The sequence below is a fragment of the Rhinolophus ferrumequinum genome, chromosome 8 (assembly GCF_004115265.2).
Source record: "Rhinolophus ferrumequinum isolate MPI-CBG mRhiFer1 chromosome 8, mRhiFer1_v1.p, whole genome shotgun sequence".
NCBI lineage: Eukaryota > Metazoa > Chordata > Mammalia > Chiroptera > Rhinolophidae > Rhinolophus > Rhinolophus ferrumequinum.
Window position 1 is genome coordinate 44951155 of NC_046291.1, and position 14757 is coordinate 44965911.

General features: G+C 35.1%; 1 protein-coding gene and 1 pseudogene across 1 annotated transcript in view; one reads left to right on the plus strand and one right to left on the minus strand.

Annotated features, from left to right (window-relative positions):
• CERKL (ceramide kinase like) overlaps positions 1-14757 on the plus strand; it is a 105057-nt gene that overhangs the window by 75652 nt on the left and 14648 nt on the right. Inside the window, exons 3-5 of the mRNA XM_033111966.1 lie at positions 2276-2407; positions 7127-7190; positions 12655-12797. Of these exons, the coding sequence (XP_032967857.1) occupies positions 2276-2407; positions 7127-7190; positions 12655-12797 (339 nt within the window). The remainder of the gene's footprint in view (positions 1-2275; positions 2408-7126; positions 7191-12654; positions 12798-14757) is intronic.
• LOC117026385 (uncharacterized) lies at positions 5420-5513 on the minus strand (annotated as a pseudogene).

A 14757-nucleotide genomic window follows, 5' to 3' on the forward strand; every position in this document is an offset into this window, starting at 1 on the left:
ATTTGTAATATTTTAAAATCCAAAACCACATATGAATTCCATAAAACATAAGATTATGAAATTGTGGAGTGATTGCCAATTAGATGCAATAGAAGATATAGGAGGACTCAAATTTTGATGCAGTGTTGATACATAGAGTTTTAGATTTTGGTGTACTATTATCTACTCTCACTATAGAATGTGATGTTGTCTAGACAGAGATTGCAATCTCTGTACATGGTAAATTTTAAATTTATTTAAATATTAAATATTTTGGAATAAAAAAAGAATGAGTAACTATTCGATCTTTCATGAGAGTTTTTTTTTTTTTTTTTTTTTTTTTTTTTACAAATGATACAGAAATAGTTAATAGAGACACATAGAAGAAAATGGGAGTGAGAAGCCAGAGAAGTGAATTCTGTTGGTGATTGGGAAACGCTTCAGTGAGGAAGTGGTATTTGAAATGAGCTTTGAAACAGTGGTAGAATTTTTAGAGAAATGGTCATTGGTGGAGTGGAAAGGAAAAACCATCTGAACAAAGGAAAACCTAGAATGCCTGGTATTTGGCAAATACATAACACAATGGATCCAAAGCATGGTGGGGAAACTGAAATAAAACAGGAAAGCTCTGCACTCACTTAGCTTTGTGCATTTGCCCTGCTGGTCTCACTGCTTAATTTCCTCCCTCACTCGACACCTGCTTTTTTGTTATGGGCTAGGCTAAGGTCTGAGGAAGGAGGGAATTCTGTGTAGTGAAAATACCATGAACCGAAAGCCCCACTCAGATACTCTCTTCTCCAGGAAGCCTTTTCCAGATCCCTAATAAGAATTAACCTCCCTCCTCTCATACATTTCCATAGTACTCTGTGCCTCTCTGTTAACAAGTCTATTATTCTCTCTTGTACTGTTTCTTTTTATGACTACATCGTCCTCGTTTAAAGTATGAACTATATATTAATTGCTTTGCACCTCTTCCCAGCACTCAGTACAAATGCTCAATAAATGTTTCTTAATGTGGGTTAGAGAGGAAGGAGAGAGACAATAGGTTGGAGTTTGTTGGGGGAGGACTCTGAATATCATTTTATGGAGTTCAGGCTTGCATTGCAGGCAGCAGTGAGGATGGCAGCTTTTGAACAATGCAGGGCTGATCAGAGCTGGGACGGAAGGAGGAGAACATCAAAGCGCCTATGCAGTGGGACCCCAGGGGCAGATACAGAGGATGTAAGGGGTTCAGCATGGTCCTCTCACTTTGTCATCCAAAACTCTCCTGAGGAGTTCATCCTGAACTCAAAAAAGTATGTGCTATTGAAAGATTTAATTATATCAAGTATGATGAGAAATAAAATATTGTCTCTACTTGCACAAAAAACTGACTTAGGTGTAGTGCACATTTTTCATTTGGCTTTAGTAATAGTTTTATTAAAAACGGATGTTAGTCACTTGCTTTTTTAACCTTGAATCCATGTGAGAGCAGCTTACCATAAAACGGTCCCCAGCTTTCTTTTGGCTCCTTGGTCCCTCCTGCCCCTTCCTAATAACAGAAAATTCGCTTTGCACCTGCTCCAACGGGGTTCCAAGTGATAAACATCTTGCAAGCCCAGAAAATTGTAGTATCAAATCTCAGCCCCAACTGTGAGGCAGCACTATCCTTGAATCCCCGCTGAGAGGCGTTGCTTTCCCATTTCCCAGGGGAAGAGTCCTTTCTCCCCTGGCCCCTTTTCAAGCTTGAACTTTGACCTGAATCCTCTTTTTAGCTCCCAGCATGCATTGCTCTGGGTGCGGGCCCTGACCTGGCTCTGGGTGTGCTGTATTCCATTCTGGGCTTATCCATAGGTCAGGCCTAGGTGGCCCTGAGGTCACTGAGGTGCCCAATTCCAATAATGAGCATATTTATCCAAGGAGAGGAAATAGACTTTTCTATTTGCTACAGTCCATTGCTTTTCTCCTTAGAAACAAATGCTAAAGGAGCATTTGATATATTATTTATGATTTGGTAAATACATATAAGCATTGCCAAATATTCATTAAGTTTCTTTCATTCACATCTTCCTTCATGAATTAAATGCTTTGTTATAAGTACTGATTTATGTTAAGAGGGATATTCTTATTTCACTGCTAGGAAATGTAAATGTTTTAATATAATGCCATGTTTAGGAAAACTCTTGTAAGAATTTCAAATAAAAATAACAAATACTATTTCAATAGGTATGTAACATTCTAACTGGACTTGGTATTAAAGGGAAAGAAAAAATTCTGACAGAGACTTTATAATTTTTTCTTTATGTTTGCTTCTTAGGTTTTTCCAACAGACCAAAGTCATTAAAAATATTCCTTAACCCCCAAAGCCACAAAAAAGAAGCTACCCAAGTCTATTATGAGAAGGTTGAACCACTGTTGAAGATTACAGGAATAAAGACTGATGTAATAAGTAAGTCATTTTCATAATATAATTTGGTATTTAAAAAAAAAAATCACACTTCAGGAAGCAAAATAACCCAAATTTGTTCTCAATCCAAATTTAGGAAGCTACTTGTCATATTTAAAGCTTTTTAAATGTGCCTCCATAACCTCTAGTGCAGCCTGCTCCAGGATTATAACTTAATTATTTTGTGTTTTCTTTTTCATTGTGTTATTTTTATTAGAATATCAGTATTTTCTCTTGAGACCCTTTTTCAGACTTGAAAATAATTTGGTATCACTTTAAAGGAAGCTGCACACTTTTTGATATCTTCATTGACATGTTTGCAATTTACACATTATTTCTGCAGTTTGGCAAACAATTGATTTTTGCTCACTTAAATGTTTGATGTCTTTCCATGGGATCCTTCATTAGGTGGTTTTTGTTCTGACTCTGACCCCTGCTGGTTAGGTCAAAACTAAGCACTTAACTGCTGGTTTGTGATGAATTTAGAGAAGCCAGAAGCTTAAATTTATTGTCTGAAATAAGAAAAGTGCTTGGGTTTGTGCCTAGGAAAATAGAAATTTGCTGATGCTGAAATTAAAAGAAAGAAGATTAGTAAAAGCCTTTTAAGCTTTTTGAATTTGGTGACCAAAGTCCTTTGGTTCCTTGAGACTCTTATTTTTCTCATGGGAAGATAGACTGATGAGGGTTGATGCTACTGAGAACCACACCCTCCATTTTTCTGGTTTTATTTCTATGTAGTGTCACTAACACACAGTGTACATTTATAGTACATTTTAATTGATGAGGAGAACGGAATAATAATCCTACTCAGGAGACAAGTCCAGAGTGCAGTTGGAATCTTCTAGTCCTAATTGTAACTTGCTGGGGAAGTATTCAGAGTGATCTGATTTTGCTGAGCTGTAACCACAGAAGAGGAGTCTTGTAATGTTACTAAGATAAGCCCACGCCTCATGACTTCATGGCTTGGGATAAAAGGAAGCTCCTAGGAATGAATGAATGAATGAATGAATAAATAAATAAATGGCAATCTTTGTGGGAAGATCAGCCACCCCAAAAGGCACCTATCACAATGGAGGTTCAAGAGAAACCACTGTGAAAAACTCAAGAGGAATTTCTGAATTAAAGTAAAATCATAGTGAAGGAGTTAACCTTTCATCTTTGTGGCTTTTGACTTTACTTAGACATGATTCATAGGGAAAAGAAACAACAAAGATCTATCATTCCTTCCCAGTGAAGATTTTCAAAGAATGGCCGAAGGAAAAGTGTGAAATTCATATTAGGATGAGACAATTAAAAGGGGAATAAACTTATTGGCAAACTCAATAACATTTATTTTGTTTCATTGATTTAATGGTCAGAACTGTTTCATGTGGATATTACTATATACCATTCAGTTAAAGCTCTTGTTGAATGTTTTGTTAAGCACTGTGCAGAATGCAAGATGAATAAGCTATACTTGAGTGCTCTCGAGTGACCTTTAGTTTATTAGAGATTCAAATAGATATTTAAAATAAATGTAATTGGAATATACAGAAAAGAACTGTGGTATTTCAGGGAGGGATATTAATTTTGACCAGAAGACTCAAGGAAAGTATTTGAACTGGACGTTTGAACTGGACAGTTTTGGAGAATCAGAGAAGGCAAAATGGTTTCCTGTGCGTAAGCAGCAGAAGAAAAGTAAGGAAAAGGAAGACAAACTAGCAGGCACATACAGGTGGTGTGTGTGTGTGTGTTGTGTTGTGTTGTGTGTTGTACCCATAATAACTTGGGAGTTCTTTCATAACTTTGCTTGCCCTTCCTCAATTTTGACATCACCTTAAGTCTGGCCCTTTCCATCATCCTAAAATGTTTACCAGTGGATTGGATGCTTTTTTATTCAAATCTAATGGAATGGGGAAAGGTGTATGTATGTGAGAGATCCAATGTTCTTTAATCCTGAACAAGGATTCACATTTCTTCCTTTGAGTTTGATTGTCCTAATATATAGTATATGTGCCCAACCTGGAGCCATCACTCTCTTAACTATCAAGACCCTTCCCATGGGCTGAGGGTGGGACCCCTTTTTCCTGAAGGCTGAGAAGTCCTGAGCTGAATCTGGTTCTATTAGGGAGGAAAAAGGGCAAATTGGCCTTTGGGCAGGCTCCCAGCCACGTGCACCGGAGGAAGTTTGAGTCTCGATTATGGATGGGTCATTATGCTCCTATACTTACGAGTTTACTCATCATGTATTGATCCAGAGTTGGCATAAATTTTTTATTATAGTGTTGTAATCTGGTTTAGCAAAGGTGATTCTGCCAGCAGAATAGAGATTAGAAAGGAAGAGAGATTGGAGGAAAGGAAACTAGTACAGAGGTCTGAATTTAGGCAGAGATAATGACAGGAATGTGCTTTCCTTCTTAAAACAATTGTATTGGAGAGAAAAATAGTATGTTCTAGGGCTTCCCCCCCAAAATTTGTAAATGTTATTGAATATTAAATTTTAATATAAAATAAAATTAGAATATTACATAAATCAAATTTAGAATTTATTTATATATTTGTGCAGAATGACTAATTATTAGCTGCTTAACACTCCTCCTACAGGCAAAATTATAAAATTGCATCTTTTGCTTACGAGCCATTTTTCTATGTATATTGGCTAAATATTGATATAAAAATGTTTCCTATTTTGTGTAAAGGACTGAAAACGTGGATACTTGGAAAGTTTCAGAATCTTCGTGCCTATTCTCACAGTGTAGTTTTGTAGTTTGAATAAGGTAATATATTTGAAACTACCTTTTGTATTATAAAGTGCTATAGAAATATGATCATAATGTACATTTTAGGTTCATAAAATTATGTAATAGTAAGATTCAATTCACATTTCATTTGAAAGAAAATATATCTTATATGAAAGAGTAAAGCAGAAAGAATATATGTTTTGTGCATGTCCAGTATGACTATTGTTCCAGTGTATCTTATGTACATTGCTGAGTGCAAATGGAACTTGAATTACGTAATAAATTCTATATCAAATTCCACCTGCAAGAGCAAAGGAAAAATAAACTATTATTTCATTCCATGGAAATCTTTAGTAAAAGGTGAAAGATTTATACGATTTGCAGAGAGAAACCAGAGTATAAACTGCTATTTCATATTTTACCTAAATAAAGATGGCACTGCGCTTAACATATTTTAAAGCTAATTTTGTATTGGATTTGAAAAGCTTTGCCAAAGTAAACTTTGTATAAAAGCAAGACTGAATAAACTCATTCTCAGCATAAATATTTCTTCATAATATCCTTAATTATTTTTTAAAATTGTATTAAATTTATTGAGGTTACATTTCAAGTGTACTATTCTATAATATATCATCTATATATTGCATTGTGTATCCACCACCCAGAGTCTACTCTCCTTCCGTCACCGTATGTTTGACCCGCTTTACCCTTTTCTACGTCCCACCCACCCCTCTTGCCCTCTGGTAACCACCACACTATTATGTGTCTATGAGTTTCCATTTGTTTGTCTTCTTCATTTGTTGCTTTCAGTTTTTAATGTGTCTATGTGAGTTATTATTTTGCATTTAAAGTTGCAAATACTTACTGAGGTTATAAATGAATGATCAACACACAATCATTTATGATAACTTAAATTTCCAAGCTTATAGCTTTCTTCTGATTAGAATTTAATATAGAGAGGTTTTATTCATGTGAATATAACAGCATTTGAATAAGCTATGGGAGAATTACAATGTAATGCTGATGGATACAGAATGATTCTTTTAGACACCAAGACTAATAATTTTTAACAATATCTAAAAACATTGTAGGAAAAGCCTGAACCATGCTGGCACCAGGGACAGACAGGCATGAAAGATTAATGTAATCTCGCATATAATGATGCACATTCTTACACAAAAAAATCCATCTGCAATGTCATGTCAGTCAGCAGAAATCTTTGATGGGTGGATACAGCTGGGCTGTCTCTTCTGGCAGAGATGCCCTAGAAAATGCTAAATGTGGTTGGGACGCTTAGTGCCATCTGCAGTGTGCCAGTTTATCCTGTCGTCACTGGCATTTACAATACTGCACAGGGCATCATGGCTGTAGAGACAGAGATAGGGAGTGACAGATTCATTTCCTTGGAGGATCCAGCTCTGGTGGGCCTGTGCCACCCTCCTCCTGGGCTTTGGGTCTGTTATCACTGGTGTTGGCTTTGCTTCATCTTTTCACATCCAACTCCTCCTCTTTTTAGTCTAGCAGTTCCAGATACACATTCTTCTAGTATGTAAATCTTACACTAACCTTTCAACTAATTTATTCATGTAAGGTTGCCAAAGTGATTTAACATTGAGTGTTTGATGCCAGCTAATGTGCCTTATTTTCAAAATACTACTGCTCTTAGGCTTCTGATTTAAAGGAAATGTGTCTTATTTAAGGAACACCAAACAGACAGGCACTAGGATAAATTATCTAACTGTTCTGTGTGGGATATCCCCAAATGACTTATGTACGTGGAACAAATATATGACCCTTTTTTACATAAAGCTATAAAACACATCAGGCAAGTAACACTTAATCCTCTTTCCCATGATTAAAATATAAATATTCAAGAATAAATGTTGTTTTATGACCTGAACATATGTTTATCATATTTTTTTGCCAAACCAAGTTAAAAAGTATAGATCATTGTTTAAAACTTTCCCTTTTTGTGTGTGTGTATGTGTGTGTTTTTCACTAGTAACAGAATATGAAGGGCACGCTCTGTCACTGCTAAAGGAATGTGAACTACAGGGATTTGATGGGTAGGTTATATTATTAATCTATGTATGTCCTATAGCTTATGTTATTAAATGTCTTCATTAGTTTTTAGCCATATATTTGGGACCTTTAATTTTTAAATATCTGTGATATATGTAATTAGGCTCTATTTCTTTCATGTCTGTCTAATAACAATTAATGATAATGATAATGTGGCATGGTCATCCACCTCTCAGGATTGAGCATAGGAAAGCAAAAGGAGAAATCTAATTGTACAACGTAAGTACTTGGAAATTACAGTGTACTCACTTATACTTACCTAATGTGCATACGTTTGCATCTATAGTCCCGAGTGCTTGGCTTTAACTATGTATCTAGAAAAGCATTGATGGAAGATACTATGTTGGTCATCTGGCATAACTACTATGATCCTCTTTTGCAACTTTATTGGTAGTGTTAATAGGTACCACCTGGTTATTTGATTGATTGAGGGTAAATATTTTATAAAAATCAATATATTATTTTCAGAATGAACAAAAGATGTTAATTTTAATTATCTTTTATACTTTAGTGGCTGCCCAATATGTGTGCCATTCACAGTAGGCATTAGAAACTTATTTGCAATATACTGCTAGAGTGTGTTGAAAGTACTCACTGAATTGTAAATATTAGAAACAAGGCAAGTGACATATGCTTTAATAGAAACTTTTAAAAATTAGATGAATCAGTTTGCTAAAGTGCTAGATTGATATGTAACACAAAAATATATTCTTTCAGGGAAGATTTTTTTTTTGGCAAGTTTTTTTTTTTTGTGGCAAGTTTATTTTTGGCAATAGTTTTTTTTTAAACTATTTCAGAGTTTTAAGAGGTGGCAAGTATGTGAGTTATTTGTGTCACATGGTGATGGGCGGGGGCAACAAAATACTCAGATTATCAGGAAGGGCAGTTGGGTCTTTCAACCCAAATGAAAGATTTTACTCTTCTTCCCAAAGAAGTATTAGAATGCTTTAGGGAGGAAAGTAATGTAATCAAAATGGAGTCTTAACAGGGTTGCTTTTCAGAAACACAATATTTTTTTTGGTGAGGAAAAAATATTAGTGGATGAAGAAGAAAGTTTGGTAAATAAAATGATTTTTCAAAAAGGAATTTAATAGAGAGGAGTAAATCTAGACAGCAATATTATATAAATATTGAAGATGAGGTAGGACATACCTTCAGAGGTTTATACTTAGAGCTGGATAGATCGATTGACAGACTACATTTAGGAAATTATCTTGCAAATATACAAGCTAAGAAAAGGAATTGGGGGAATCATACTCACTGCCTTAATATGCTGTATCGTACTGAAACGCAGCATGTGAGTATATATAAGTGTGGCTGCATTTCAAATAAGATTTTGCTTCAGAACATGATTATATAAGTAATGAAAATAACAGATGTCATAGGAACTAGACCTGGTCTCGTCCATCAGCATTTTGAGGTGTTCTGCTAAAAGTTGTATCTATAAGTAAGTTCCATTGGTAATTATACTATGCAAGGATCAAGGAGAACTCTATAGAATGATGAAAAGCCTATTGCTTAAGTGCAGTACAGTAATATTTTTCTTTTTACCTGGACATATTTAATTCTTGTTTATCTCACAGAGCAGGTATTGTTATTTTTCAGTGTGGCACTAAAAAGAGATATAGATCCTTTAGTCATTACTTACTTTTTAAAAAGCACATAGTTTGGCCTAATCATTAATTAGCTGTCTATAAACTCTACAGCATGCTTATTTATTTAAAACTTATAATAATTTTAAATTTCTATTGATAGTCATCTATTTTCTAAGATCATTTATTAGAAATAATGTATTTCTAATAAATAGCTCATTTATTTAAATAGCTCATTTATTTCCATGGGCCCACTTTTTCCAGTAGGAAATGATAATGGTGGTGGTTGGGATAACTATCTTAATAAAAGGGTAATTTTAAGTCACTCTACTTAGAATTGCATAGACTGGTCTATGAGGAGAACGATGGAAACATAATTTCTTAAGGCACTTCAAATTCTCTAACAAGTAGAATTTTTTGAAAATGGAATGCACCACGTTCATGAGTTCCCTGTTCCTGAATCTGTTCAAAGAGTGGCTACATAGGAGCACTTTTTGAGGAATATATACGGAAAACTCAAGGATGGGATAAGATAACCTCAATATTCTATGGTGTTTTGATGAGGAAGGGACTCCCCTTCCTTCAAGAATTTGAGCCTGAAGCATCTCACCCTGACCCTAGTGACTGGAGCTGTTGACAGGGAGTGATTAGAAAAATCACCTAAAGGATTTTAGACACAGAGAGGTTAAGATCTAAGAAAGATTCTATCTATGTTATTCAGTAAAGCAAAATGACTTGGTAAATAACATTTAAGAAATGTTATTTGCTAAGGTTAATGAGGTACATATGTTTCTATGAAGACGCTGACATATTTCTAAAGCCAACAGGAACAGTGTATCAATACTCATCTGTGACAGCTGGTGTGTAACTCCAGTGTATTCTAGCAAACAGATCCACTGCTAAAATTGTAGGAGCGTCAGCTTCTGTATTGCCCTCTATTTATACTGGGTCTGAATAAGAAATTTTGTAAAGGCAAAGAAAAGAGTAGGACTAGATACATAGACTTGAAGCAGTAACAGTTGAATTTATAAGGGTGAATATGGTTAAGCTAATCTATAGCTCTTATGCAATTATAAATATACTAATGTTTTCCTATTTTGTTTTGAAGTGTTTTTATTTGATTTTGTTGAGTTATAGACTTTGTTAATTCCACCACTAATGAGACCCACAATAATTTTGACATTATTTGGCTAACATTGACATTTTATCACATTAACCATGATATTTATATAACTAAGGTGATAAAAACATGTATCTCTTTTCCAAAAAAATTTAACTAAAAAATCCAATAATTTATTAAATAATTCAAAGATGATATTGGTTGATAGACAAATACACAATCACTCATTTAAATATTTTTCTTTTTACTTTTTATAAAGAGGAATAAGATATTAGCCCCAGTTGTATTTTTCTGGACAGAATCATTCTACTTAGGTTCATGGCAAGAAGGAGTTTACTTATTCTCAAAACATAAGATGTACCACATGCAAAAGATGAGTTACTTTGAGGTTTATGTTTTAGGGTAACTCTTAACTGTTGTTAAGGTAACTTCTTTTAAAACGTTATTTTTTTTTCCTTTTCTTGTAGTATCCAGACTCTTGTGATTTGTTAATATGAAGTATATTCCCTAAGTTGAGTAAACTATACCTGAAGATGAGCTTAATGATCTAGTGGTTGTCAACATGAATAAATATATTCCTTCCTAACTCACTTAATTCCATATTGGTTATACTGGTAAACTGATTTTCAAAATAATAAAAGTCTCATACAGTTATTTTCGTATACAGGAAAGGAATATGATATTTTTAATGGTAGTGCAGTCTCTAAGGCCAGATTGTCGTGTTTCAAGTTGTCTTTCTATCACTTACTATGGTAGGACTTTGGAAAATTGACCTAATCTTTCTATGCTTTAGTTTCCTAATCTGTAAATTGAGGGTAACAGTATCTATTGCGTACAGTTATTGTTCAAATTAAATGAATTAATACACTGAGAGGAGTGCCCAGTACATAGTAATTATTCACTATGTGTTACTTTACTGTTGTAATTATTGTAATTTGTTATAGTTTCTAAATATGTTACACAGAATGTGTTATGGTACAACAAAGTTTGTTGTAGCAGAGCATGTTGGTAGAAAAGCCATCTCTATTAATTCTAGCAATGAATTAACCCGCACATGATGCTATAACTGGAGGCAGGATTCCAGGGGTCAGATGTTGCCATACTGTATGGAAGTCAAGTCCTGGATGCTAAGTTACTTTGTTGGATGACTTCACATGTTCCTTTTAGGCCACACACACCTTCGCAGGTAGACAGACCTGGATCTGGAAGTTATAAGTTGATTGAATGTTTGAAAATCTCATAGAGTTCTTTAAAATCATACAGATAAGGTTTAAATCAAAACTTCGCTTCCCCATTTATAAAGATGAGGCTAATGCCTACTTTACAGAATTCTAAGGATTTAACAGAAAAGAGCCAATGTATCATTTAACATAAAATTTGGCCCTTAGTAGATATAATCACTTTACTCTGAATCTTTGGCCACAATGTGAACCCCTGGGATCAGTTCAGAAATGATTTTATTTCAGAAATTATTTCAGAAATGAAATAATACCCCTAGACAAAAATGACCTGGGTCACACTGCAAGGCCTGGAGTCGCTTCTAAATAGAGTGGACCTGCATTACCCAGGATGTGTGCGTCCAGAGGGCTAAACCTCAGCTAGGTGCAGGGGCTGGTAGACAGAGCTAGGTGGAAGAACTTGATGGAAAAAGTTCCCTCAGCCTCAGGATTCACCAACCTATGGAGATTCCTAAACTTAGGGAAACAGTAACCCCTGCTGATTATGGCCTGTTTTGTTTGGCACATAAACTTTTTAAATACGTAGAATGCTATTGCTAGTATTTACAAATCAGGAGACTCACCCCAAAACCAGCACCCGTGGCTTCTCTAGAAATATTAGAAGATGTGGTCCTCTAGGCTTGCCTCCTACTGGATGAGTGGGCAGGAGCCGAGAAGTGCGTTTCCTTTAGACTGAGCTACTCTTTCATTCCTCCTGGGCCCTAGCAGGCCTTGAGTTGTGACACCTGCTTTCAATAACACAAAATCTTTTGGGGAAAACTGAGGTGATTTTGCTACTTAAGATTATTTTGCTTCTTTTAAATACAAATGATTGTGAAACAAATTTCTAATATCTTATATATTACTTTCATGGAGTCCCACCTCCACCTCTCTATAGTCTGTTTATCATGAGGCATTAAAAAAGATTAGCAGTACTGAGTAGGGTCAAAGGGTAGCAACACTCATTTTAAAAGTGCCAAATAGCAATAATGTCCAGGAGACGATAACCATTTTAGGTCTGCAATGACTACCTTCATAGACTGATGATAATTAACAGTCCCTTAAATTAAAGCTTCATATTTCACATGGTTTTTTATTGCTGTCTGTCTTTTCAGGGCTGTATTGAAAAATTAGAATTTTATGACTTTGGTTTCCATCAGTGAGAAGAATTGCTCATGTCTATGAACACAAACAAAATGAGAATAATATGCTTTTGGATAGTAACAGGGCTAAATGCAGGTCAGATGTGAATTCACATCTCCAAATGTTTTAATGCCTCTTAACCCATTTAAAAAGATTCTGTCTATGTGGTATCATCTAGGTATGATATTCCTGAAATCAACGTGACCAGTGCAGTGTTAGAGTCTTCTTATCCGTAGGCATATACTAAAATGTTTGAAGGTGCGTGTGAGTAAGCATGCACGTAGAATATATAAGATTACTATTTTGAAGTATAGATTTCGTTACTATTAATCATTTTGAAGTCTTGCATTCTTTTACTTAATGTCTTACTTTCTAGTATTGTCTGTGTTGGTGGAGATGGATCTGCCAGTGAAGTAGCCCACGCTTTGCTTCTTAGAGCCCAGAAGAATGCTGGCATGGAAACAGACAGCATCCTGACTCCCGTCCGAGCACAGCTTCCACTTGGTTTAATACCAGCAGGCAAGGAAGCGGCTGTGAATTTGCTAAAAGGAACCTCTCCTTCTATTGTCCTATCTTTCTCTCTTTTACTTCCTAACCTAGACAGTGTAACTAACGTAAGAGTTAAATGCACAGATTTTGAATTTGAAAGACCCAAGCTTAGCATCTCCACTAGCAAATGTGACACTTGGACAAGTTAATTTCTCTGAGCCTCATTTTTCTAATCTATAAAAGATAACATATAATATTCACTTCATTACAACTTTATTGTAGGATTAAATTAGATGGTATATGTGGAGGGTTTAATGCATAGTGAACCAATCAATAAATGGGGTTATTATTATTCTACCTTCCCATATAAAGTTCTAATGATCACAAAGTCCCATATATGAAATTTCAAAATAGGGCACTCCAGTCAAAGTGTTTATAATTTCATATGAGGTAAAATATGGTTATCACGAGAATTGAAGTATAAACAGGTAACCTTGAAAACACCAAAATGGTTTATTCTGATTTATCCTAGCATCTCCAGCAACTAGGATAGAATAGAACATGACACAGTGAACACTCAATAATTAAGTTTATTAAGTGAATGAATGTAAAGATGTTATAGAGTAAGTGACACTTGAATTAGGCCAAAAAAATGTGTTGGGTAGGATTTGGCCTGAAAAAAAAAAGAAAAAAGAGAATGAATTCTTTTCTTGGCTGCAAAAATAATAAATTAATAAATGACAAGGCAGAACTCAGAAGTGTGGAGGAACAGGAAGTAGACCATTTCTTGGGTGATAATGCTATCCAAACAGGCCCAAACTATGGTGACTCCTGGGTGCCACAGGAAGGCGTCTAAATGGTATTTGATAAAAAATAGGGAACAATGGGAGGTTTAGAGCAAGGGAGCATCCTGTTAGGAGTCTGTTCTAGGAAGATTCATGATTAGGGGAAGGGGACAGGAGAACATGGAGGTTAGAGGCACAGAGAGTAGCTAGAGCAACACTGGGATCCAGAAAAGAGGAAAACATCTTTTGCAAGTTTATGAGATACAAGTCACTCCTCCCAAACTATTATTTAAACTAACAATAGTGAAGGAAAGTGATTATTTCTTTTCATTTTGAAAATATTACACCTTATCTCTTAAAGAAAAGCAGAAACAATTATTCTTTCCTATGAAAATAGAAAATAATGCACATGGTTGAAAAAAAAATTCAACAGTTTATCCATTTGATGACCACTTTCATTTAGTGTGGATTTCAGTATATGTAGTATTGTTAATTAACAAAGACAAAAGATACACAAATGCCTTTTTAGAGTATAAAGTCTTTCATACAAAGAAGGATTTAAAAGAAGAGGGATATTCGGCTATTATCTTGATAATTGTAAAACATATAGAGAAAATTCTGTGTTGGTCTTTAAGTACAACAGAACAAAATAACTTCATCTCAGAAAGAAAAAAAGATGCATTTGGGACTAGCCACTGTGACCCTTTGGTGTCATTTTAGTGGCTCTCTCTATAATGCACAGTGGATGTGCTTAGATCGCCATTGCTTTTCATTAGTACTTACAGTCCTGAGGTCACTCATTAACTGCCGGGCATCAAAAGTAGAAAGAAGGGTGTCCCCAAAGATATGCATTTGGCAAAGTGAATAGTTAGCTAGAAAAACGGGTGGCTATACTTATCTCTTTAATATGTAACTCAGATTTTCTAAAGGAATACCACTGAGTTTTATCATTATTGTACTTTTTAAGCCCATTTCTGAGCTTGAAAGCACTTTCTAGATACAGTAGATATGTAGAAATGCCATTTGAATACTTTTTGTTTAGAAGATATAGCCTGTTGCCAAAACTCTGGTCATTGCCTAGGAGTTTCAGCTTATGGATTCCATCTAAAGAAGGAGCAAGTCATGTGCAGGATGTATTTAACATAAGGACTCTGTCTACTCTGGGCTTTGACAGAGAATCAGGACAAGAGCTAGGCAGGAAGTTT